This window comes from Somniosus microcephalus, chromosome 6, assembly GCF_052327205.1.
Source record: "Somniosus microcephalus isolate GS21.2 chromosome 6, FLI_Smic_1.0, whole genome shotgun sequence".
NCBI classification, from domain to species: domain Eukaryota; kingdom Metazoa; phylum Chordata; class Chondrichthyes; order Squaliformes; family Somniosidae; genus Somniosus; species Somniosus microcephalus.
Window position 1 is genome coordinate 117,081,008 of NC_140992.1, and position 27,042 is coordinate 117,108,049.

General features: G+C 50.0%; 1 protein-coding gene across 10 annotated transcripts in view; it reads right to left on the reverse strand.

Annotated features, from left to right (window-relative positions):
* The window catches only part of kif1aa (kinesin family member 1Aa), a 599,030-nt gene that overhangs the window by 26,911 nt on the left and 545,077 nt on the right, over positions 1 to 27,042 (reverse strand). For 9 of the 10 annotated variants that reach the window (XM_085990737.1, XM_085990745.1, XM_085990743.1 and 6 more), the window contains 7 exons: positions 16,407 to 16,468; positions 14,004 to 14,149; positions 11,541 to 11,747; positions 8,574 to 8,645; positions 5,054 to 5,178; positions 2,924 to 3,067; positions 964 to 1,156 (listed from right to left, as the gene is read on the reverse strand). In XM_085990737.1, coding sequence (XP_085846863.1) covers positions 964 to 1,156; positions 2,924 to 3,067; positions 5,054 to 5,178; positions 8,574 to 8,645; positions 11,541 to 11,747; positions 14,004 to 14,149; positions 16,407 to 16,468 — 949 coding nt within the window. The remainder of the gene's footprint in view (positions 1 to 963; positions 1,157 to 2,923; positions 3,068 to 5,053; positions 5,179 to 8,573; positions 8,646 to 11,540; positions 11,748 to 14,003; positions 14,150 to 16,406; positions 16,469 to 27,042) is intronic. The other variant, XM_085990742.1, reaches the window with a different exon arrangement.

Genomic DNA, 27,042 nt, shown 5'->3' on the forward strand with positions numbered 1-27,042 from the left:
TCACAGTCTGAGGGGGAGGGGGAGATGGTCAGTCACAGTCTGGGGGGGGCAGCGAGTCACAGTCTGGGGAGAGGGGACAGTGAATCACAGTCTGGGGGGGCAGTGAGTCACAGTCTGGGGGGTGGGAGCAGTGTCACAGTCTGGGGGGGCAGTGAGTCACAGTCTGGGGGGAGGGGGCAGTGAATCACAGTCTGGAGGGAGGGGAGATGGTCAGTCACAGTCTGGGGGGAGGGGGAGACGGTCAATCACAGTCTGGGGGGGCAGTGAGTCACAGTCTGGGGGGGAGGGGGAGATGGTCAGTCACAGTCTGGGGGGAGGGGGAGATGGTCAGTCACAGTCTGGGGGGGCAGTGAGTCACAGTCTGGGGGGTGGGAGCAGTGAGTCACAGTCGGGGGGGAGGAGGAGACGGTCAGTCACAGTCTGGGGGGAGGGCGAGACGGTCAGTCAGTCTGGGGGGAGGGGGAGATGGTCAGTCACAGTCTGGGGGGGGCAGTGAGTCACAGTCTGGGGGGAGGGGGAGATGGTCAGTCATAGTCTGGGGGGACAGTGAGTCACAGTCTGGGGGGAGGGCGAGACGGTCAGTCAGTCTGGGGGGAGGGGGAGACGGTCAGTCACAGTCTGGGGGGACAGTGAGTCACAGTCTGGGGGGAGGGGGCAGTGAATCACAGTCTGGGGGGGAGGGGGGCGGTGGGAAGACATTCTCAGGCAGAGAGAGGGGAAAAAATGAACAGAATAATTGATATTCTGTCTAATCTAACCTTACTGCAGAGAGGCAGGAAACTATTCCAAACTTTGATGAAGAAAAATGAGACACGAGGGCAAGGAACCTTCAGCAGGGAAAAAGCAATCTGGTACAATAGGGCTTCCTACATCTTGTCTATCTGCAACATCATGGTGACACTTGGGCCGTGAGCTCAGCACTTGACTGTACTTCGACAGAATGAAGGAGAGAGTTTCTGGTACCTTGAGCATAGCCTGCTGGTCCTCGCTGTACTCCACCTGTGCGGCTGACAGGTTAAGGATGGCCCGTTCCACCGTGTCCTTGTCAGTGTTGTAAATGTAGACGTACGGCCGGCGCACAACCACATAGCGTTTCACCCAGCCATTGGTCTGGGGCTCCAGGAAATGCAGGGTCCCTTTCTTTGACACAATCGGACTGGAAGACAACAGAGAATAAGGTAACAGGGAACTCCTTCCACATGCACACCTCACTGCATGACAATCGATCCACCACCTTAAACATTCACTCCCTCCACCACCGGCGTACCGTGGCTGCAGTGTGTACCATCTACAAGATGCACTGCAGCAACTCACCAAGGCTTCTTTGGCAGCACCTCCCAAACCCGCGACCTCTTCCACCTAGAAGGACAAGGGCAGCAGGTGCATGGGAACACCACCACCACCTCCAAGTTCCCCTCCAAGTCACACACCATTCTGACTTGGAAATATATCGCCGATCCTTCATCGTCGTTGGGTTAAAATCCTGGAATTCCCTCCCTAACAGCACTGTGGAGTACCTTCACCACACGGACTGTAGCAGTTCAAGGCGGCGGCTCACCACCACCTTTTCAAGGGCAATTAGGGATGGGCAATAAAAGCTGGCCTTGCCAGCGATGCCCACATCCCATGAATGAATAAAAAAAAAGTCTCTTCTTATCAGGAGCGCTTTCAAATAGACCGCCTAAATCGGCAAGGGGTTGGAACGGGGCGGGGGGGGTGCTGCAGTAACCTGTCACAGCCTCAAGGGAGCTCCAAGCAACATGTCGATGCTGGTGAGCTGCTGAGCTCAGTTGACTGTTAGGTGGCTGGGCGCGGGAGCAGTTAATAAATTAACCACAGGGAAGCCCAGTAATTCCAGGCTGCTCATGTGCACCTACTGGTGGTCGCTCATTCACCAGCTTTGGCAATAGCCCATGATCAGGTCACTTGCCACTTCCTAGAAGTTATGCTACTGCTGTAGAAAAGTCTGGTCAGACCCCATCTGGAGTACTGCGTTCAGTTCTGGGCCCCGCACCTCAGGAAGAATGTATTGGCCTTGGAGGGGGTGCAGCGCAGATTCACCAGAATGATACCGGGGCTAAAAGGGTTAAATTATGAGGACAGGTTCCATAGACTAGGTTTGTATTCCCTCGAGTGTAGAAGATTAAGGGGTGATCTAATAGAGGTGTTTAAGATTATTAAAGGATTTGATCGGGTAGATAGAGACAAACTATTTCCTCTGGTAGGGGAGTCCAGAACAAGGGGACATAACCTTAAAATTAGAGCTAGGCCGTTCAGGGGTGATGTCAGGAAGCACTTCTTCACACAGAGGTTAGTGGAAACCTGGAACGCTCGCTCCCAAAAAGCTGTTGAGACTGGGGGTCAAATGAAAATTTCAAAACTGAGATTGATAGATTTTTGTTAGATAAGGGTATTAAGGGTTATAGAACCAAGGCGGGTAACTGGATCAGCCATACTCTAACAGAATGGCGGAACAGGCTCAAGGGGCTGAATGGCCTACACTGGTCCTATGTTTTCTAACTACAAAATGAATGTGCCACAGGCAGGTTTTGGAGTCTCCCCCCATTTCCTTCTGCTCTGGAAGGGGGATTGGGGGTGGGGGAAAGGGTTTCCAACAGGGATCTGAATTCATAAGGGGTCCCTGGATAGCGATGAGGAGTAGGAACTCTCCCAACCTAGCGACACCAAGCCCAACTGCAGCACCTCATACTGCTACCCCAGCTAAGGCCAGCTAATTGAGTGTGGACAATCTGGCCCATGTGGCTCAGTACCACACTGTGCAGGCTTACCCACTGGGGAATATAATACATTTTAAAAACATAGAAAGGAGAGGTTGACACCATTGGAGAAGGCTGGCTGGCACGGTCGATGCTGCGTAATTCACAGTCTGTAAAATATAGAAGAGGTCACATTATCGCCATACCTCACTCTAATCTCCTGGATATCGGCTACAAACATGCGAGTGCTTCCTTTCTCGTCCTTGCCCTGCACAGGAGATTTCTTAAGTTCACCGTCTTGTAGTGAATCCGAATCAGGACTGATTGCTCTGGATTGGGTCTCGGGGATCCTGGTACAGAGATTACAATATTCAAAAAATGTAATGTCATCACCAAACACGTTTTGGTCATCTATTCCAGAGATCGCTGACTACGTGAAAAGAAAAACATCCTGGCATCTAACCAATGCTTTCTTATTTTACACTCGTGCCCTTCCTTCTCCATCTCGCCCAAATAACCAACCCACCCAAACAGAATGGCCCAGAAATTCGGGTCTCCACGGGTGAGTATGCACGGGGTACTCACCCGTAAGCCCAATGGAAGTGCCGGTTTCCTGCATGCACTGCGCATGCGTGGGAAACTGGCACTTCCGTTCCCCTGAACGAAGGGGTTCAGAGGTCGAACGCGTGTGCAGGAGAGGCTGCGCGTGCGCATTGAACTTCGGTTTCTTTTACAGGTTTTAACGGGAGGGTAAGTCTCCAGAAGTTAGACATGTAAAAAGCAGGCGTAAGGCCTGCTTTTTACAAGGTAAGCGGTGAATTAATTAAAATTAAAACATTTTTTCCACAGGTTTATTATTTTTAAATACTTTAAAAGCAAGGTAAGTTTATTTTTAGCCTCGTTAGAAAATAAAATTATTTTTTTCAAAAATTTAAATTATTGTTTAAAATAGTTATTTCATGTAATTTATAGTTTATTTAAAAAATGTGATTTTTAAAAAAATTAATTGAAGATTTAGTGCTGTTTTGGGGCCTTGGTATTTATAACTTTTGACAGGTCTTCCTGTCAATCTTATGAATGGAGCATTCCCTGCTCCGATTGGCTCCCCATGGCCCACGTGATCCCAGGGGACGCAACAAACTAACTGCGCCGCTGGGATACGCAAGCACTGCGCGCCGGCAGCTGGACCAGGCCCCGGATCGGAATTACACGCGGGCCCACAGCTCAACGGCCGGCGTGCAAGGTAAGTGCAGGTCGGGGGCTTACACCCGCGGGAAGCCCCCGACCCGAATTTCTGGGCCAATCTATTCCTTTCATCATTAGAAAAACCTCAATCATAACACGTCAAAGCCTATGCTTCTCCAGTGAAAAAATCCCCAATTCCCTGAGCCTATCCTGATAGCTAAAAGTCCCAAGACAGGGTAAGATACTGATGACGCCCCTTGGACCTTTTCTAAGGGCTTAATAGACCCTGCGATATGAAGGGATCAAAACTGGACTTATTCTAAATGAGATGCAGTAAGGCCTCAAATAAGCTAAGTATTGTAATTTGAGTTTTATATTGAACTATCCTAGTAACACTGTAACACTCTCTGATATATCCCACTTCCTCACTATAATAGTCTCTGATATCATACCCCTCACTGTAACGCTGATATATCCCACAGCCCTCACTGTAACACTCTGATATACCCCACACCCCTCACTGTAACACTCTCTGATATATCCGATACACCTCACTGTAACACTGATATACCCCACACCCCTCATTGTAACACTCTCTGATATATCCCATACACCTCACTGTAACACTGATATACCCCACACCCCTCACTGTAACACTCTGATATATCCCACACCCCTCACTGTAACACTCTCTGATATATCCCACAGACCTCGTTGTAACCCATGCTTTATAGTATTACATAATTCCTCATTTTAACACGCCAACATATCTCATATAATGCTCTTTTATATACCCCATGTCCCTCACTGTAACAATCCCTGATATACCCCACACACTTCACTATAACATTCTGTGATATACCTCAACACTCTGATATGCCTCACACTTCTCACTACAGCAGTCTGTGATATACCGTACACCTCTCACTGAAACACTCTCTTATAAACCCCACGTCTCTCAGTGTAACAGACCCTGACGTATCCCACAACCTTCATTGTAACACTGTCTAAACATGGGCTCCCCGTCAAGGACTGATATACACTGCTGTTCAGGAGGGAGTTCCTCACTTCGCGTGTTAGTCCCAGATTACTGAGGGTGTCAGACGCTGTATAAAGAAGTTAGAAATCTATTGGAAAACATGGGCTCTAACCTCAGTTCGGAGGAGATGTACTGTCCTTCCAGCAAAGAGGGGCAGGTGGAGGAGGGGGGCAGTGTGGTGCTGCTCAGTGCAGAGAACGACGTGTCCCTCGTCAGTGTGACGGACATCTCAGATAACTAAAAAACAGGAAGAGAAGCAGCATTATGTTTAGCACCAGCTTCTTATAGTCACCTTCTGCCATTGGCAATCTTCCTCACTTTGATGCTAGTCTGCCCTTTTCTTCCTTTCCCACCTCCCCCCGAAGACAGCGATTCTTACTGTGGTCCAGCTCCACAGAGGCCAGCTGCTGTTGCTCTGTGCCTCGCCATTCATGCGTGAGGCTGGATAGTGATTGTCAGAAAAGTGTTCGACGGTAGGGGCATCACAGCCGAGCTCAACATCCAAAACAGCATACCTTAAGAATGGGAACCCTGGTTGACTGTTCGCCCCTTTGTTCCAGACAAGGGTCGTGGAGGCCAATTTGCAGTGATCCTACTTCTGCCGTGGCTCCGAAAAGCTAATTCCAGAGAACCAAGGAAGTTGTATCACATTTGGCTCATTGCGCCTGTGCCAGCACTTTGCTGAAGCAATCCAAAATGCTTAGTTTCTCCTCAAACTTCTTCTGCAAGACCACAAACGTTTATGTTATTCGTTCCAATGTGGATCAGAACTTTTGATTGATGTCTCTCCAGATGCTTGTGATGTCCTTCACCCTGACACCAGGAAGGTAACATACCATTCGAGAATCCCGGTCACGACTGCAAAGGACTGTCCGTACACCTGAATCTCCCACTACAGGAAACTTTGGTTTATCCGGAGGTTGTATGCCCGGAAACCTCGATCTAACGGCAGAAATCAGCAGCCGTTTTGGTTAGGTTTTTTTTCTTCTAGCATTTTTTTTTTTTTTTTTTTTTTTTTTAACAGTCAGGCTCTGGAAAGCGTCTCTGTAGCTTAGCAACAGCTTCAGAGATGCTTCCAAGGTACGGGCCGAGTGTTTACAAGCTGTTGCTAAGCAACAGTGTTTGTTGTCAGATACGGAGATGAAAACCTCCGTATCCTTCAACATTAGCGCTGGTCTATCCGGAAGTTTTGATAGATCGGCAGCAGCTTGGTCCCGTCAGTGCTGGATATCATAACTTTTCCTGTACTACCACTCTCCTATCCTGGTCTACCCACCTGTCACCCTGATAGACCTTTGCTCCACAGTGCTGCAGGACCAACCTCCTTGGAGCTGCTGTAACCGCTCACCTCATACTTGTCCAACATTAAGTATCTGTTGGACTCAGAGATTCCCTGCAGCTGTGAGTCAGGTCACCCTCAGATAGTTACCCACTTCTCTTTTTCTAAGCTATCCCAGTGACCAGAACTGTCCAGGCCTGCCTCTTGGGTGACCATATTCTGGAGATGTACAATCCAGAAACCCATCATTCTCTCCGATTCTGTCAAGTTTGGCCAAAGGCTGCCAAATTTACCCATCAGAGAACAGCTCATCACCTCTCTGTTCCAACCAATTAATTACCTATTACTGCCGCAAACCAGCTCCCAGCTAAGCCCACCAAATAAACAACTTTAAACAGCTGTTAGCATTGAACAGCTCAAATGAGGTAAATTAAAATAAATTTAAAATATATAAATAAAAATTCCAATGCTTACATAGAAACATAGAAGATAGGAGCAGGAGTAGGCCATTCGGCCCCTCAAGCCTGCTCTGCCATTCAATGAGATCATGGCTGATCATCCAAATTCAGTACCCCGTTCCTGCCTTCTCCCCATATCCCTTGATCCCTTTAGCTTTAAGAAATATATACAACTCCTTCTTGAATATATTTAATGAATTGGCCTCGACTGCCTTCTGTGGTAGAGAATTCCACAGGTTCACCACTCTCTGGGTGAAGAAATTCCTCCTCATCTCTGTCCTAAATGGCCTACCCCTTATCCTTAGACTGTGACCGCTGGTTCTGGACTCACCAACCATCGGGAACATCCTTCCTGCATCTAGTCTGTCTAGTTCTGTTAGAATTTTATAAGTTTCAATGAGATCCCCTCTCATTCTTCTAAACTCCAGCGAGTTTAAGCCCAATCGACCCAATCTCTCCTCATATGTCATTCCTGCCATCCCAGGTATCAGTCTGGTGAATCTTCGCTGCACTCCCTCCATGGCAAGAACATCCTTCCTCAGATAAGGCGACCAAAACTGCACACAATACTCAAGATGTGGTCTCACCAAGGCCCTGTACAGCTGCAGCAAGACATCCTTGTTCCTGTACTCAAACCCTCTCGCTACGAAGGCCAACATACCATTTGCCTTCTTAACCGCCTGCTGCACCTGCATGCTTACCTTCAGCGACTGGTGCACAAGGACACCCAGGTCTCGTTGCACTTCCCCTTCTCCCAATCTATTGCCATTCAGATAATAATCTGCCTTCCTGTTTTTGCCACCAAAGTGGATAACCTCGCATTTATCCATGTTATATTGCATCTGCCATGCTTCTGCCCAATCACCCAACCTGTCCAAATCATACTGGAGTTTCTCGGCATCCTCCTCACAGCACACATGCCCACCCAGCTTTGTGTCGTCTGCAAACTTGGAGCTATTACATCTAGTTCCCTTGTCTAGATCATTAATATATATTGTGAATAGCTCGGGTCCAAGGACCGATCCCTGCGGTACCCCACTAGTCACTGCCTGCCACTCGGAAAACGACCCGTTTATTCCAACTCTTTGCTTTCTGTCTGCCAACCACTTCTATCCAAGTCAATGCCTTGCCCCCAATCCCATGTGCCTTAACTTTACACGCTAATCTCTTATGCGGGACCTTATCGAAAGCCTTTCGAAAGTCCAAATACACCACATCCACTGGTTCTCCCTTATCTATTTTACCAGTTACATCCTCAAAAAATTCCAGTAGATTAGTCAAGCACGATTTACCTTTTGTAAATCCATGTTGACTTTGTCCAATCCTGTCACTGTTTTCCAAGTGCTCTGCTATTACATCTTTTATAATGGACTCTAGCATTTTCCCCACTACTTATGTCCCAGTCAATCCCACTGAGGCTAAATTCCACACTGCTCTGGCCTTTCACACTCCACTGGCCTCTTGTGGCTCAGCACGGACAGGAAATTAAACCAAATACCTCCTGGTCTGAGGGGAGTGCAGTTATTCTCTACCCCCTTTGTTTAAAGGGATCATTTGACCTTTATTTAGTTTACAGCCACATTACAAAGAGAAAACACATCCAGGACTTATGGTCATCCAACAGACCCCCTTCCCCACACTACCCAGTCCTCACTGGCGTGTTATTTGTCTTGCTCCCTTCGCTCTGCAGACTTGGTGACAAATGCCAGCATCATATGGAGAAACAACAAACACACAAGGCTTCCCAGGAGTGTCAGAATCATTAAACTGCACTGAGAGGCCCCACACTCTGCACTGAGGCTTCCTGCCACTGTGCCAACTCTTGGACCATGATCACAGAATGTAATCCAATCTCAACTTGAGTTAAACAGCCCCTGCACCATTTCTCAGCATACCTTGCTCTCGCTGGCACTGATACAGACGTGGCTGTACTCCCTGTTGAATGTGTGGGACAGGAGTCGGAGGCACTGGAAGAGAGAACAACGCCCATGAGTTTGCGGTTAAGTTTTTTTTTGAAGAAACCTTTTTGCCCACTGCCTGCCCAGTTTCCTCCAGGTGGCAATTTGTGCCCTTATGGCCGGCTGCCGGGCACGAAGATCTGCAGCACAAGGCAGTAGCCCAGGACCAATAGGGACGGTTCATTGCAATCGAGAAGATCGGGAGTGGTGGAGGTAGGGCTGGGAGTGTGGCAGCAAGCAGGGAGGGAGGTAGGGAGAGATCGCAGGGGAGAGATCGCGGGGAGTGAGAGTCCACGGGGGGGGGGGGGGGGGAGATCGCAGGGGGAGAGATCGCGGGGGGAGAGATCGCGGTGTAGAGATCGCGGTGTAGAGATCGCGGGTAGAGAGATCGCGGGGAGAGGTCGCGGGGGGAGAGATCGCGGGGGGAGAGATCGCGGGGGGAGAGATCGCGGGGGGAGAGATCGCGGTGGGAGAGATCGCGGGGGAGAGATCGCGGGGGAGAGATCGCGGTGGGAGATCGCGGGGGGAGAGATCACGGTGGGAGATCGCGGGGGGAGAGATCGTGGGGAGAGATCGCGAGGGGAGAGATCGCGGTGGGAGATCGCGGGGGAGATCGCGCGGGGAGAGATCGCGCGGGGAGAGATCGCGGTGGGAGAGATCGCGGGGGGAGAGATCGCGGGGGAGATCGCGGGGGGAGAGATCGTGGGGAGAGATCGCGAGGGGAGAGATCGCGGTGGGAGATCGCGGGGGAGATCGCGCGGGGAGAGATCGCGGTGGGAGAGATCGCGGTGGGAGAGATCGCGGGGGGAGAGATCGCAGGGGAGATCGCGGGGGGAGAGATCGCGGGGGGAGAGATCGCGGTGGAGAGATCGCGGGGGAGAGATCGAGGTGAGAGATCGCGGGGTGGGAGATCGCGGCGGGGGGGAGATTGCGGGGGGAGAGATCGCCGGGGGAGAGATCGCGGGGGGAGAGATCGCGGGGGGGGAGATCGCGGGGGGAGAGATCACGGGGGGAGAGATCGCGGGGGAGCGAGAGATCGTGGCGGGGCGTGGGTGAGAGATTGCGGGGAGTGAGAGATCGTGGCGGGGGCAGGGGGGAGAGATTGCGGGGAGCGAGAGATACTGGCGGGGCGGAGAGATTGCAGGGAGCGAGAGATCGTGGCGGGGTGAGAAATTGCGGGGAGCGAGAGATCGTGGCGGGGGCAGGGGGGAGAGATTGCGAGGAGCGAGAGATCCTGGCGGGGCATGGGGGAGAGATCGTGGCGGGGTGGGGGGGAGATTGCGGGGAACGAGAGATTGTGGCGGGGCGGGGGGCGGGGAGATTGCGGGGAGCGAGAGATCATGGCGAGGGCGGGGGAGAGATTGCGGGCAGCGAGAGATCGTGGCGGGGCGGGGGGAGAGAGTGCGGGGAGCGAGAGATCGTGGCGGGGCGGGGGGAAATTGCGGGGAGCGAGAGATTGTGGCGGGGCAGGGGGGAGAGATTGCGGGGAGCGAGAGATCATGGCGAGGGCGGGGGGAGAGATTGCGGGGAGCGAGAGATCGTGGCGGGGCGGGGGGGAGATTGCGGGAGGCGAGAGATCGTGGCGTGGCGGGGGGGAGATTGCGGGGAGCGAGAGATCGTGGCGTGGCGGGGCGGGGGGAGGACATTGCGGGGAGCGAGAGATCGTGGCAGGGCTGGGGGAGAGATTGCGGGGAGCGAGAGATCATGGCGGGACGGGGGGGGGGAGATTGCGGGGAGCGAGAGATCGTGGCGAGGCGTGGGGAAAGATTGCGGGGAGCGAGAGATCATGGCGGGGCGGGGCGGGGCGGGGGGGAGATTGCGGGGAGCGAGAGATCGTGGCGGGTGCGAGAGAGGGAGGGGCGGGAAGTGAGAGATCGTGGCGAGGCGTGGGGAAAGATTGCGGGGAGCGAGAGATCATGGCGGGGCGGGGGGGAGATTGCGGGGAGCGAGAGATCGTGGCAAGGCGTGGGGAAAGATTGCGGGGAGCGGAGATTACGGGGAGCGAGAGATCGTGGCGGGTGCGAGAGAGGGAGGGGCGGGGAGCGAGAGATCGTGGGGAAAGATTGCGGGGAGCGAGAGATCATGGCGGGGCGGGGGGGGGGAGATTGCGGGGAGCGAGAGATCGTGGCGGGTGCGAGAGAGGGAGGGGCGGGTGGCAGAGAGCACGGAGGGAGAGATCACAGCAGGTTAGTTTGAGGGTCCAGGTGGGAAGCTCTGCTGTTCTTCCTGGCCCTCAACCAGTGCTGGAAAAGCACTTCCCTGCTAGATCTGGCAGTTCCTGCCTCCCTTCAGCTGCCAGGTTTCTCGAGTCCTGGGAAACCCAACCCCAGCCATTAAGTTTAAATAGCTGCCAATATCTGAGGAGCGAAGCCACATTAACATATTATAATCACTGGCCTGTTTCTCCACAGTGTGTAATTCGGACCTCCTCAAACTCGCCGGCAGTTAAACCGGAAGTAGGCGTGCGCATGGTGGGTTGGGGTCGGGTTTCACTTTTTAAACAATTTAACCCCCCCTTCCCCGACCCTCTTCCGCCCTTCGTGGTGGGGGAAAGTTAAAATTCGCCCAATATGTTTGATGGGACAGTGTAGAGGGAGCTTTACTCTGTATCTAACCTGTGCTGTACCTGCCTTGGGAGTGTTTGATGGGGCAGCGTAGAGGGAGCTTTACTCTTCATCTAACCCATGCTGGCTCTACCCTGGGAGCTTATTGGTGACACTGGGGTAGAGTGGAAAATGGTACCATTCCATTCATTGGTATCCTTCACTGTGATGAGAACATGAATTGACCAAAAAGACTCTAGACTGAATTTACATTCTATGAACAGGCAGCCAACACCTCAAGCCTCTTGCCCTTGACCTCAGTAATCTGCACTCCCAGTGGAAATGATCCTTGGGTCCTTACCTTGGCTGCTAACTCTTTCTGGCGTTCGGTGGTGGTGTAGGTGGAGGTCGGCATGTCATTGCTTCCTGTCGAGTGCAGGCTGTATGTTGAGATGCTTTGGGATTCGCTGAGGTCCTCGCTGGTGTACGAGGACACCGACTCACAGCCCAGCCTCAGCGTGGTCTCCAACTTCTCACGCAATAGCAGGTAGTGTCGAGTCTTTTCTACCTGCAGACCGAAAAACAGACAGGGATGTCACCGACCAACTTACACACCTCAAAATATGGCTGCCTTCTGCAAGAGCAAAGACCCCCGCCACTGCACCTCCCTATGAGAGAGGGAGTTTCATCCTCAGGACCACCATCAGAGAGGGAAATTCACCTTTAGGACCCCCATCACAGGGGGAGTCTCACCTTTAGGACCCCCATCACAGGGGGAGTCTCACCCTCAGGACCCCCATCACAGGGGGAGTTTCACCCTCAGGACTCTGATCAAAGAAGGAGTTTCACCCTCAGGACTCTGATCAGAGAGGGAGTTTCACCCTCAGAACTCTGATCACAGGGGGAGTCTCACCCTCAAGACTCTGATCACAGGGGGAGTCTCACCCTCAGGACTCTGATCACAGGGGGAGTCTCACCCTCAGAACCCTGATCAGAGGGGGAGTTTCACCCTCAGGACTCTGATCAGAGAGGGAGTTTCACCCTCAGGACTCTGATCACAGGGGGAGACTCACCCTCAGGACCCCCATCACAGGGGGAGTTTCACCCTCAGAACCCTGATCAAAGGGGGAGTTTCACCCTCAGGACTCTGATCAGAGAGGGAGTCTCACCCTCAGGACTCTGATCACAGGGGGAGTCTCACCCTCAGGACTCTGATCACAGGGGGAGTCTCACCCTCAGGACTCTGATCACAGGGGGAGTCTCACCCTCAGGACCCTGATCACAGGGGGAGTTTCACCCTCAGGACTCTGATCACAGGGGGAGTCTCACCCTCAGGACTCTGATCACAGGGGGAGTTTCACCCTCAGGACTCTGATCACAGGGGGAGTTTCACCCTCAGGACTCTGATCACAGGGGGAGTCTCACCCTCAGGACTCTGATCACAGGGGGAGTATCACCCTCAGGACTCTGATCAGAGAGGGAGTTTCACCCTCAGGGCCATCAGCAAATACAGGGAGGTTTTACTCTCAGAAGCACCATCAGAAAGGCAGTCTCACCCGCATGATCCCAATTCATGAATCTCACCCTCAGGACACACCTCACAGAGGGAGCCTCACTCTAAAGACCCCCATCAGAGATAAGTCTCATCCTCTGGATCCAATGCCACTTTGGTTTTTTTTGGGGCGGTGGGGGGGGGAAATTGTAGAATGTTTTTGTTTTCAAATCACCCCATCAGCTCTCCATTGCCCTCCCCAAGGGTCACCCAGTGTGGTTCTGAGTGATACAGAGCTGAAGGTCCCCGGTTCATTATCAGACATGTCGCTTCCTGATTGCCAGCCCTTGCTGCAAACTGCAAATTTCGATCAAAATTACGTTAGTTTTTTTGCTCAAGTTTCCATTCAAACTTACTTGCATCTCTCTGAACATAAAATCTTCAGCACAAGCGGGCATTTTAGAATGTAATTTAAAAAAAAAATTTGCATTGAACAATATTCCTTGATTTATTTAAGAGTGATAATCTGGTGCAGTTTTAATAATACAGTACAGCTAAAAATGTGTTCATCACAAAAAATAAGTATTTTTAATCAGAGTGTCTAGTTCACCACCTGAGTAACCCAATTTTAAATAATTGAAAATTAACTTTAAAGAAACTACACAGAACCATTTACTTGTTTCATTGGTGTACAGTAGTCAGTTTCTTAGTAAATTATTTTTTAAATATTTAGAAGCTTTTAAAACATGTCCAATAGTGTCGTTGCTCCGAAAGAAAAAGCTTAATTTTAAGAGCCTCCTCGAAGGCCCGCAAACGTGTGCAATGAGCGGAAACTCACCATGGTGATTAATTCCATCTGGGGACGTGGCCAGTTTTGTGGCCGGATTCGGCTTCTAGCACCATGTTTTTTAAACGAGTGCAAAAGATTGTGGAAACTCGATTTGTGCTGGACGTAATTTGCGCTCGGCATTCCCCGATCTTTTGCGCTGGTTTGGCTGCTTTCGGGCGAATTGCGTGGATAAAACCAGCGCAACCTAGCAGCAACTCCGGGCCTATGTGTCCACTGGATGAAGACATGACATGACTGATCTCAGCAGGGGTGCTCCTCACCTCCCCCTCAACAGGTGGAGAGCCTGTTGACACTCGCTCTCTTGTCTCACTCGTGAAGAAAGACGACTTCTGGGTGACATACCGAAGGGTCAGTGCCTTCAGGTGAGGAGGGGAGAAAGGTATATCGTCTCATTCCTAGAGCGTTGGGTAAAATCCACATAAAGTTCACAATCCCGTCCCATCACCCGAGGTCCCGTTGCCCAATTACGGGGATTACTGTACCTCTTGTAACAGGCTGAGTTTCTCCAGTTCCCATTGGTGGTCCAGAATGAGGCTGTCGCTCCGAGGCCGCCAGCCAGCCAGATTCTCCTCCCCGCGGACATAGGCGACGGAGGTGTCGAGGACCCGCCGGCGCCTTCGCTGCATGCCTGTGTGGATACAATGTCTCAGCACCACGTCAAGCCACAAAATGCGGGTGGAACCGATTCATTAAATGGAGACCAGTGAAGGTCCATGTGGACCAGGGCCAGAACATCATGTGAGCCCCGATCCCAGCAGCAGAAGGATCCTAATTGGCCATCCCTGTCACTGGTGGAATTGCCAGGGATTGGCAATGAGCTTCACTTAATTTAAAGAAATTTCAGTGCGATTCCCATATTTCTGGTTTTACTCCAGTGTATTACTTCGATGTGTGATGTGGGCTGTTGGCTTGTTTCTGTGAGTGTCAGTACCTAGCTATGTTCTGTAACTTAGCTGCTTTCAGCCTGTTTATACACACATGGTTAAGACACCTTTGTTACTGTGGAGTAACAGTCAAGATCCACAGGGAAATATAAAGAGTGACATTGATAGTAAAGAGAATACTAGATTTTCACCCCCAAACTGGAGGCAATCAGTCAAGAACTCAGCTTCCCGTGGCCAGATCTGGAAACCATGTTCTTGTGAACTTTACTTTCTTTTAATGATTGAAGGGTGTAATGAGTTTTATTTCTACTAAAAGAAAATAAACCTTTTCAACAGGTTGTAAAAGAGCAAAATAGGCTGGAACTGACTGTGGCCAATAATAGTGGATGAACAGATTGCAAATTAATTTGACCGTCCACCTTCCTCGATTTTAACAGAGGGGTTAACTTACACTGCAAATTCCATACGGCAATTTTTATTTCAAAAATATGTCTAAACCCTTCCAGGGTAAACTATTGTTTGCTTGAACGGCAGCATTAATAACAGGCTCCTCTGTGACCCTGCCTCCCTTTTCCAGAAGGGAAATCCCGGGTGTATTAAATGCACCCATCAATATGCGAGCGTGCCCAAGAAAATCACCTGAAAGTGAGGGAATCACAAGCCTCCAACCATGTTTCCAGCCGCTCGCCCAACTGGAAGGCTGAACGCAGGCGTCCACTGTTCAATATGTTGGTGGAGGCCGCCTCTGGCCAGTCGCGGAAGGGCCTGTGTAAGTGCTGTCAGACTCAAGCCGCGCACAGGCCACAGCCGCAGGAAGGAAAACTTAGGCAGCTTGGGTGGCTGCCTTATTCCTCCTCCAGTGGTAGCGCCCCCCTGACGCCATCTCCCCAAAGGCTGCCTCAGCAAGTCTCTGCCCCTGCAATCTGGCAGAGGCCTAGGCCCAGGAGCCTGCTCCCAGCAAGCAAATAGCCCTGGGGCCAGAAAGTTGTCCGGGGTCAGGGGCCGGCAGCCTGGTGGCAAGCATCAGTCCCACCAATCGTTTTAAAGCTCACACCCAGGCGTCAGAAATCAAAACCCTCAAGAAAATAAACCTCATACCTTCAGAACTCTCATTTCTTGTCAGTAATTTCTAAATTCACCATTGCTGCAAATTGATATTTATTTCAGGATTTATCCCCTACAATAAGCACCATCAAATGTTGGGTATAGCTGCAGCTTACATAACGACCTGCTCATGAGCCGCTGCACTTTCAGAATGAACGCTTTGTCCTCACGTGTCACCTGCTCTACAATCATAGCTGCCGACATTTTCGGGCTTGTGTCGGCTTTCATTACTCGACTGGGTTGGCATATGTGCCCAGGAACAGTGGCAGCGGACAGACCGAAGGGGTTTGACAGGGTAGATGCTGAGAGGCTGTTTCTCCTGGCTGGAAAGTCTAGAACTAGGGGGCATAGTCTCAGGATAAGGGGTCGGCCATTTAAGAATGAGATGAGGAGGAATTTCTTCACTCAGAGGGTTGTGAATCTTTGGAATTCTCTTCCCCAAAGTGCTGTGACTGCTCAGTTGTTGAGTATATTCAAGGCTGAGATAGATAGATTTTTGGACTCTAGGGGAATCAAGGGATATGGGCATCGGGCAGAAAAGTGGAGTTGAGGTCAAAGATCAGCCATGAGCTTATTGAATGGCGGAGCAGGCTTGAAGGGCCATATGGCCTACTCTTGCTCCTATTTCTTATGTTCTTATGGAAAACCTGCCCGGTTGGTGAAACATGTGGTCAGAGTGTATCATTGCACTCATGTCTGATGCTGCCCCCCCGCCCCCCACCCTGCCCTGTGAAGGACCTGTCACACGTGGTCATCTCTGGCATGCAGACTGCAGTACCAGGACGCTCAAAGCCCGATCATCTTTCTCAAATAAAAACCACATTTCAGTGAGTTTAACCAGTTAAACAGCAAACAGATTGGTTCTCCCCTTTCCCAATCAGAAAGTACAGCTCCTACCTGGGCTTACAGCATCTGCCACCCGGCACAGGCTCAGCTCGTACACACCGGTCACTCGGTTACTGTCGAATAAAAACAAGAGTAAAAAGGGGTCTTTAGTAAACTCAACCCATACCCAAGAGTCGGACACAGCACAATATAAACACACACCACCTTACAAAGCAACACTGTCGCCCCAGGGATCTCAGTGAAGCTACAGGGCATTTTCCCAATTAGTGCCATCCAGTGTTAGGGGGCTTCAACCATGTGACCGGGGAGGCTGGACATCAGATACTAAGAGGGAGGAAAAATTACCGTGTCGGTTTGGCCGTGATTGAAAGATGAGCTGTTCCTGGACCTGCTCTCCTGATCAGACAGTGACTTCCTCATAGACTGCTCTCTCAATCAGGAGGTAAACTCTCCCCCTCTCTCAACTGGTCTCCCAAACATGAGTATTTGTAATAACAGGAAACACCATCAGGCCCAAAAATAGTGTCCCAATTTCAGAAATGATGCCACCTATCCTCCTTCTCATCAACTCCCTTCTCTCTCTTCAGAAACACAGCTAATTACCCCTTACCTGACTGTTACTGTCTGCTTTAATGTCTTTCCCTGGTGTTAAGTCTGTGTGTTCCAGTTGTATTAAGATTAATTACTGACACAGACTACAAGAATAAAGTTCAACAGGTCTTTACTAGTTGGAGGTCAGGACTATACTAAATACAATATCACTACACAGTACTTATATACCGGTGGTCACCACCGGTATTACGTATACAGCAGCCAGAGAAAGTAGTACATCTCTTAAGGTGGAACAGGCTTAAGTTCTCTTAAGGTGGAACAGGTTACATACACCACAATCCTCCCTTTTCAGCTTAACAGTCATATCCCCATTTAACATAACATCATAACATATATACATATATAATTCAGGTATAAACAGTTCAAAGGTTCAGTCTCTCAGGAGGCCTTCTGATTCGGTTTGGATAACGCCTTTCAGTGGTCTCTGATTCTTGTTGCTGAGGTGACTCTTCTTGTTGGTTTCCTATGTATTGGACGTCATCATCAGGTACAGTCCCTGCCGAGGTAGATGCTTCAGGTTCATTAACGTCTTCCACAGTTGTCTCTGTCGCAACCATGGGTTCGACCCTTGCTCTTGATTCTACCAGTTGATCCGCATGACGCCTTATCACATTGTTACCAATATCTACTGTGTACATCAGAGGTCCTTGTCTGGCCCGAATTGTTCCGGACTGCCATTTTTCATTTCCATAGCCCCTTGCCAACACTGGTTGTCCTACGTCGAAACTTCGAGTGGACTTGTTATTAATATGCCGGAACTGTTTGTTTTCCACTTCCCTCCGCACATTTGGTTTTAACAAGTCCAACCTGGACCGCAACCTCCTGTTATAAAACATCATGGCAGGACTTTGGTTAGTCACTGCATGAGCGGCGTTTCGATATGCCATTAGGAAATTGTCCACCTTGTGTTGTAACGGAATCTGATCATCGTTCATGGCCTTTATTGCCTTTTTGAATGTTTGGACAAATCTCTCGGCCAACCCGTTTGTCGCCGGATGATATGGGGCAGAGGTATAATGTTTCACCCCATTCTTCTTTAAGAATTTTTGGAATTCTTCCGACACGAACTGTGGTCCGTTGTCCGAACATATCTGTTCTGGCAATCCGTTCCTTGCGAATATTGTTCTTAACACCGCAATTGTCTTTTCTGAAGTAGTGGTATTCATCTTGATCACTTCTGGCCATTTGGAATGTGCGTCCACCGCAATTAGGAACATGGAGTCCATGAATGGACCAGCAAAGTCAATATGTATGCGTTGCCATGGGGCTGAAGGCCATTCCCATGGGTGTAGCGGTGCGATCGGAGGTGCATTTTGCACTTTTTGGCACCCAGCGCAGCTTTTTGTCAACTCCTCTATCTGTTGGTCAATGCCTGGCCACCATACATAAGCCCTAGCAAGACTTTTCATCTTAACTCCCCCCAGATGACCTTCATGCAGTTCCTTTAGAACTCTTTCCCGTAACTTGGGAGGAATAATCACTCTTGTCCCGTACATCAAAGTACCATGGCAGACGGACAGCTGGTCTCGCCTTGCCGAGAATGCCGGTAACAGAGGATCACCATGTGTTGGCCATCCCTTCACTGTCACCTCGTAAACTCGGGACAGTGTCGGGTCATTCCTGGTTTCTCTTTCAATACTTGCATTGGTGACTGGTAAACACTCGATGATGGTCGAATGAAATAACTCAACAGGGTCAACTTTCGTCGTCTCTTCTGCTTCAGGTAGTGGCAGGCGCGACAGCCCATCAGCATTGCCATGCTGCTTTGTACCTTTGAATTCTATTTGATATTGATGTGCCCCTAGGAAAAGGGACCATCTCTGGAGTCGCTGTGCTGTCATCACCGAAACACCCTTCTTAGGGTTAAAAATGGATACCAACGGCTGATGGTCTGTCAGAAGTGTGAATTTTTGGCCCTGCAGGTAATGATTAAACTTCTTCACTCCCCATACAAGGCTGAGAGCCTCCCTATCGATCTGCGCATAGTTGCGCTCAGCGGAGGTCAATGATCTGGATGCAAACGCGACTGGCTTTTCCGTGCCATTTGGCAACTTGTGTGAGAGTACTGCCCCAATACCATATGGAGAAGCATCACAAGCCAACCGAATAGGCAGTGTCGGGTTGAAGTGAGCCAACACTTCCTCTGAGGTGATCAATTCTTTGCTTTTGCGAAATGCCTTCTTACAGTTTTCGCTCCATTCCCATGGTACCCCCTTCTGTAAAAGAGCGTTCAGCGGGTGCAGTACCGTGGATAGATTCGGTAGAAACTTATGGTAATAGTTAATCAATCCCAGAAACGACCTCAACTGAGAGACATTATCCGGAGCGGGAGCCTTTACAACTGCCTCTATCTTGTCAGGAGACTTATGAAGCCCCTCCCGGTCAATGACATGACCACAGTACGAGATCCGCTTCTGAAAGAACTCACATTTCTGCCGATTAACTCTAAGTCCATACTCTTTCAGTCTGTTGAGCACCAGTTCCAAGTTTGCGAGGTGTTCTTCATCACCATCACCTGTAATCAGAATATCATCCAGGTAACATTGTGTGCCTGGAATTCCCTGTAATACCTGCTCCATGGCCCTCTGCCAAATTGCCGGAGCCGATGCCACTCCAAAAACCAGCCTATTATACAGGTACAAACCTCTATGCGTGTTGATCGTGAGGTACTGGCGTGACTCTTCTTCAACCTCCATCTGCAAGTACGCCTGCGCCAGGTCTATCTTGGTGAAGTGTTTCCCGCCAGACAACGAAGCAAAAATATCCTCAATCCGCGGAAGCGGATACTGCACCGTGTGAAGCACCGGATTAACGGTGATCTTGAAATCTCCACAGATGCGAACCTTCCCTGGTTCTCCTGGCTTGTTGCTCGAAGGACGTTTCATAACAGGAACAATGGGCGTAGCCCACTCACTCCAATCTACCTTAGACAGTACACCTGAACGTTCTAGCGCTTCCAGTTCTGCTTCTACAGTAGGTCGTATTGCATAGGGTACCGGTCTGGCTTTGAAAAATTTTGGTTGTGCATGTTCATCAATCTTGATGTTTGCCGTAATTCCTTTCAGTGTTCCCAGTCCTTGCTGGAACACCTCTTTAGCATCATCCAATATTTTGGACAATCGTTTAGGTTTGACATCTGTTTCCCCGGAATCTACCGTTAGTGCTTTTAAGGAGTGCCAGTCCATATTCATTTTCCTAATCCACTCCCGTCCCAGTAGTGGTGGACCTCCTTCAGGTAGCACATATAAGTCCATTACTTGGCTTTCTTCGCCCTTGTGGACCACTTTTACCTCTATCTTTCCGATGGGGTACACTCTTTGCCCCGTGTATGTTTTCAATATAATCTCCGTATCCTGTAGGGGAATATGTTGGAATAACCTTTTGTAATCTTTCTTATTCATGACCGTCAATGCCGATCCAGTGTCCAATTCCATCTTTACTTGGACTCCTGCTATCTGAAGAGTGACCCAAATTGTCTGGAGATCTGCATCCTTACCAACGTTGTGTACTCTTAAGCTACCCAGTTCATTACTGCTAGCGTCTGAATCTGACTTCTGTTCGTTCGAACTGGTCTTTGTCACCTTGTGCACCTTTATGTATTTTCCTTGCGGTGACTTTTTGTTGCTGGTCTTCTTTCCTGACCGGCATACTTTAGCTATGTGGCCAAGCCTGCCACACGTTCTGCATTCTTGGTTTTTAAACCAACACTGGTTCTGATCGTGTGTTGTCTTTCCACAACGATAACATTTTACAGTACTCAAACCCAATTTATTTGTACTGTGTTCCGGTGACCGTAGCTGCATTACTGCCGTGCCTCTTGCTGCGGCTTCGTGTGCTGCTGCCATAGTGACCGCTTTCTCAAGCGTCAGCTCATTCTCCTCGAGCAGTCGCTTTTGTGTATCTTCTTTTAATAATCCACACACAAATTTATCTTTTAGCGCGTCTGTCAGTCCCGTTCCAAACTGACAGTCCTTTGCTAGCTTACGCAATTCCATTAAATATTCAGCATTGCTTTCATCCTTCAGCTGCCTTCTGCTGTAAAATTTAAATCGTTCCGCTAGCATCAGCGGCGTGGGGTTTAGATGATTTTTCAGGACAGTAACAATCTCCTCGAACGCCTTATCCGCCGGTTCATCTGGTGATAAAAGGTGTTTCAATTGCCCGTATGTCTTTGCACCCATTAAGTTCAATAAAGTTAGTGCTTTCTCTGCATCTGGGATTTTATTTGCTTTACAATAATTTTGTATGCGTTCTACATACATGGCCCAATCTTCGATGTCGCCATCAAAGGTATCAATGTTCCCATGTTTAGGCATCGTTGCAATTTATTTTATCCCAAGATGGCGGCTTCCCGCTCTTGTCTTCGTCCTCCGCCTACAAAATGGCAGTTTTCCCGCGCTTGGCGGTCTTCACCCACTGGCTGCAATGGCGTTTGGCGTGCCGCTGCTGCTCCCCTTCCCCAGCGGTTAGTAACTCCCCCGACGCTGTCTCCGCTTCACCGCGGCTCCCTCGGGCATTCGCGCTTCCCCGATGTCGCGCCTCGCAGCCCTTCTTGCAGCCCGGTTATTAGCACTGGCTGCGTTCGCCTTCACCGCGGCTCTCGCGCCTTCAGTCGCCTCAGACGCTGCGCCTTTTTGGCCCGAAAGCGGCCCGGCCCTTATCACCAGCCGCGATCGATGTCCCCGCGCTGCGCCTTTCAGCCCGAATGCGGCCCGGCCCCTATCTCCGGTCGCGATTGATCTCACCGCCCTTATTCCTCCGTCTTCCTCCCCCCCGTCTGTACAGCCAACGCGGCCGACTTTCTGCTCGCGTCACTGACCGGCTTACCCCCCCCACCGAGGTAGAAAGAAGATAGCTGACTGCCGCTGATGGAGGCTTCGAGTTCAGGATGTCTTCTGCAATCCGGGTTCTCGATGCCTGCCGTGCGACGTGTCTTCCAGCAGGGTGATGAGGGTGGATGCCTCTCTTCGACGCCCGTTCTGTGGACGAAGCCGCCGTGGATATAAACTGCCGCAGGGTAAGAATCGGACTCGTCGCCACTGTTAACTCTGTGTGTTCCAGTTGTATTAAGATTAATTACTGACACAGACTACAAGAATAAAGTTCAACAGGTCTTTACTAGTTGGAGGTCAGGACTATACTAAATACAATATCACTACACAGTACTTATATACCGGTGGTCACCACCGGTATTACGTATACAGCAGCCAGAGAAAGTAGTACATCTCTTAAGGTGGAACAGGCTTAAGTTCTCTTAAGGTGGAACAGGTTACATACACCACACCTGGTAATTTATTCAAAAACTTGATTACCCTTTGGGTGAAAAAGTCCCCCGTGACTTCCTCTGTTATTCTGAACTTCCTCATTTATAACCTGTGTTCGCTTGGATTTGAACACTTTGCCCGGATCAGTTACATCTTAAAAACTCACATCATAATCTGTCCCTTTCTGAAGAGAACAAGCCCGATTTCTTTAATGTTTCCTCAAAGAAATTCCTGATGACCGGGAAAAATCTAATGCCAGTAGATAGCTCTCTTCAGGCCTTTGGTTGGATCCATCACAACCAACATCCAACTAGTTCCATGATCCCCATCATCGGTGTGCATAAAAAAGGACCATCAATAACTCAATCCTTCATCCTTCTATGTTCCCAAGAAAGAATCCTCGTCCTCAGCCCGAGAAGTAACAAACACTGTTCTAGGTGCTGCAGACTCCAATGATGGACAGCCCTGGGCCTCTTTTACAATAAGGCTTCGATATGGTGACTTAGCATCCATCAATCTAAGTGGCTGGGTAGACCAAATTTCAAAGGGCGTCTAGCTCTGCTGTCACCATCAGTTTCAATCGGTTACCAGCCACAGCAGGCGTGATGTGAGCAACGACATTCTGTTCCTTGAGCAACTATTACAAAGAGCACCCCTGTCGCTCACAGGAGAGTTGACAAAGTTCACCACAGCTGGATCCATGGTCCTGCACGTGCTCTTTGGAGCCAGACAGTGAGTCCGCTGTCTGAAAGTGTCTACAGTGTAAACTAGACACTAAGGGGGACAAATTCAGTATCGCCCTGTTTGGGGCGCCATTATCGGCCGTGCGCAAAGTTTAGCGCCTGGCGCTAATTATCGCCTCCAACGGCAAACTTGGCTTTTATCACCCCTGGAGGTGATTGGAGCGCTAAATCAGGCGCTTCACATCTGTCTTAAGGCGCAAAGGCTGAGGAGCAAGGCGCTACCTCAGAGTGCTGGCGAAGCTCATGTGATGTCAGTCAGCAATGGAACACAGACACACTGGCGCCAGCCAGTTCTTAATAGGGAGTTCTGACGAAAGGTCATCGACCTGAAACGTTAACTCGGTTTCTCTCTTCACAGATGCTGCTTGACCTGCTGAGTTTCTCCAGCATTTTCTGTTTTTATCTTAAAGGGGAGGGTTGATTTTGCTCTCCATCCACATCCTGCTCATTACAGCCTTGAATCTCGGTCTGGAGAGACCTGTACATCAAATCTGCTGGAAAGAACAACGGAGAGACCCAGGGAAAGAGCTCAGAGTGCAGCCCCCACAGTCTCTTCTAAATCGATACAAGGAAGGGCAAATCAAAATGAACCTGCAAAGTGCTGCTCAGTACCCAAAACTCCTTCACACAGCGTTGAATCTGTTCAGAAGTCTCTCTCTCAGAATGCGTGGTGCAAAAATGTCACCAACGAAAAAAGGCAGGAAGCGGTCGCATTTAAATAGCGCTCCCCCCGTCCCTTCCTGACTGCAAAACGCTTCCCTCAACCTGTCGATGCTAGCAGCAGGCGGTAAGGCAGGGGGCGCCACTCAATATCCGGTCCGGGGCGCTACCAGGGCGTTGCGCACTCGACTGACGTCACGATCTGCCGGCGCAGGAGATCGTGGCGGTAGTGTTTAGCGCCGCCGCAAAATGTCTAGTTAATTTCACGAGCGGCGCAAACATCGCCGCGCCCGGGCACTAATTGCTTTGCGCCCCATTAGCGCCCTCTTAAGGCGCTAACGGGAGGCGCAAACAACTGAATTTTCCCCCTAAGAGCCTAGTTTTAGGATAGGCTCCCATTTTATTTCCTCACTTACTTCTGTGTCACACAATGTGGAGATGTTATTGTTGAGGTTTTCAACTAGGAGCTGTAATGTCTGCGCCTCAATAATACACGGACTTCGGGAGAACAGTTTAACAGGTACTTTACTGAACAAGAGGCAGCTTGAAACTGAAACTACAGAAGCCGGCTAGGGCCTTTTATACAGGGGTGGTCACTGCCGGTACTGCAGTCTAAGACCAGTTATTCCCTTAAAGGTACATACACAACAATTCCTCCCCTTTTAGATAAACAGTACATAACATTCATTTAACAACTAAATAATAACTAATTACAATTACAATTTTCTCAGTAATATATACATCAACTGAAATAGTCATTTATAAGTTCAGTCTTTGAGGAGGCTTCCTGATCCGGACTGGATAGCGCCTTTCTCGAGTATCCTGTTCTGGCGGTGGAGTCAATTCTGGCTCATTGTCATTGGTTGATTCGTCAGCTTCCAATACCCCTGCTTCTGAGGTAGACGCAATCTGTACTTCGGGCTCATTACCAGGTGCACATGCTTGTGGTACAGGTTTGGCTTGTTCCTGTGACTCTAGAATCTGGTCAGCATGGCGTCTCACGATGCTCTCTCCAACGTCCACTGTGTACATTAGTGGTCCCTGCTGTGTGCATATCGTGCCTAGCTGCCATTTTTCTGTTCGGTAGTCGCGGGCCAAGACTGGTTGTCCTTTTTTGAAGCTCCTGGTTGGCTTCTCATTTATGTGCTGGAACTGCTTATCCTCAACATCTCGTCTTATGTTTGGTTTGAGCAAATCCAAGCGACATCTTAGTCTCCGGTTGAAAAACAGTACGGCTGGAGTTTGGTTGGTTACTGCATGTGTCGCATTCCGATAAGCAAACAGGAAGTTATCCACCTTGTGTTGCAGTGGTATGTCGTCATTATACATTGCCTTTATGGCCTTTTTAAAGGTCTGAACAAACCTCTCAGCCAATCCATTTGTGGCTGGATGATATGGGGCAGATGTGTAATGTTTCACCCCATTATTCTTCAGGAACCTCTGGAAATCCTCAGACACAAACTGTGGGGCATTGTCGGAACAGATCTGTTCTGGCAACCCATTCCTGGCGAAGATGGTCCTTAGGACTGCAATAGTTTTCTCCGTGGTGGTGGAGGACATTTTAATGACCTCTGGCCATTTCGAATGGGCGTCCACAGCGATTAGAAACATTGAGTCCATAAATGGACCAGCGAAATCAACGTGTACCCGTTGCCATGGAGATGAGGGCCACTTCCATGGATGTAGCAGGGCCTGTGGTGGAGCGTTTTGGACTTTCTGGCATCCTGTGCATCTCTTGGTCATATCCTCGATTTCTTTATCGATTCCCGGCCACCACACAAACGCCCTGGCTAAGCTCTTCATTTTTACCCCTCCCAGATGACCCTCGTGAAGCTCATTGAGTACTCTATCTCTCAACTTGGGTGGAATTACCACTCGGGATCCACACATCAAGGTTCCCCAGAACACTGACAGCTGCTCCCTCCTTGGCGAGAATGCTGGCAACAGTGAGTCGCCATATGCTGGCCATCCCTTCACCGTAAAATCATAGACCCGAGAGAGTGTCGCGTCATTTCGGGTTTCCTTCTCAATACTTGCGTTTGTAACAGGCAAACATTCGACTATGGTCGCATGGAATATCTCCACCGGGTCCACTGCAGGTGCTTCTTCCGCTGTAGGCAACGGTAGGCGTGACAGCCCATCAGCGTTTCCATGTTGTTTCGTACCTTTGTACTCTATGTCATACTGATGTGCCCCTAGAAAAAGTGACCATCTTTGCAGCCGTTGCGCCGTCATCACCGGAACGCCCTTCTTTGGGTTAAAAATTGAGACCAGGGGTTGATGATCAGTCAGTAGGGTGAATTTCTGCCCGTGCAGATAGTGATTGAACTTCTTCACCCCCCACACCAGGCTGAGGGCCTCCCTGTCAATCTGGGCGTAGTTACGCTCGGCTGAGGTTAGCAAGCGCGATGCAAAGGCTATTGGCCTCCCTGAACCGTCACGGAATTTGTGTGACAGCACCGCTCCAATGCCGTAAGGTGACGCATCACATGCCAACCGAATCGGTAGTGTTGGGTTGTAGTGGGCCAATACTTCTTTTGAAGTGATTTGGCATTTACATTCCTGAAAGGCACGCTTACACTCATCACTCCATTTCCATGTTACTCCAGTTTGAAGCAGGGCATTCAGTGGGTGCAGAATTGTAGATAAATTCGGCAAGAACTTATGGTAGTAGTTCACCAACCCGAGGAACGACCTCAGTTGCGACACATTTTCTGGTGCTGGAGCCTTGACTACAGCCTCAATCTTGTCCGGCGACTTATGCAACCCTTCCTCATCAATCATGTGGCCACAATACGAGATTTGTCTCCTGAAGAACTCGCATTTGGGACGGTTGGCTCGTAGCCCATATTCCTGCAATCTCGTGAGCACCTGTTCCAGGTTGGCAAGGTGTTCATTGTCATTTTCGCCCGTAACCAGGATGTTGTCCAAATAACACTGGGTCCCCGGGATCCCTTGCAGGACTTGTTCCATTGCCCTCTGCCACATAGCCGGGGCTGATGCTACCCCAAATACCAGTCGATTGTACTGGTAAAGGTCTTTGTGAGTGTTTATCGTGAGGTATTTCCTAGATGCTTCTTCCACCTCCATTTGTAGATACGCTTGAGCCAGGTCAATCTTTGTAAAACGTTTCACTCCAGATAGTGAGGCGAAAATATCTTCTATCCGCGGAAGCGGATACTGTACTGTGTGCAGGACTGGGTTCACAGTCACTTTGAAGTCCCCACAGATGCGAACCTTCCTTGGCTCCCCAGGCGTGCTGCTCAATGCTTTCTTCATTACAGGAACGATGGGTGTGGCCCACTCGCTCCAGTCCACCTTAGACAGCACCCCCGAACGCTCCAGACTCTCCAGTTCAGCTTCCACAGCTGGGCGTATCGCGTATGGCACCGGTCTGGCCTTGAAAAA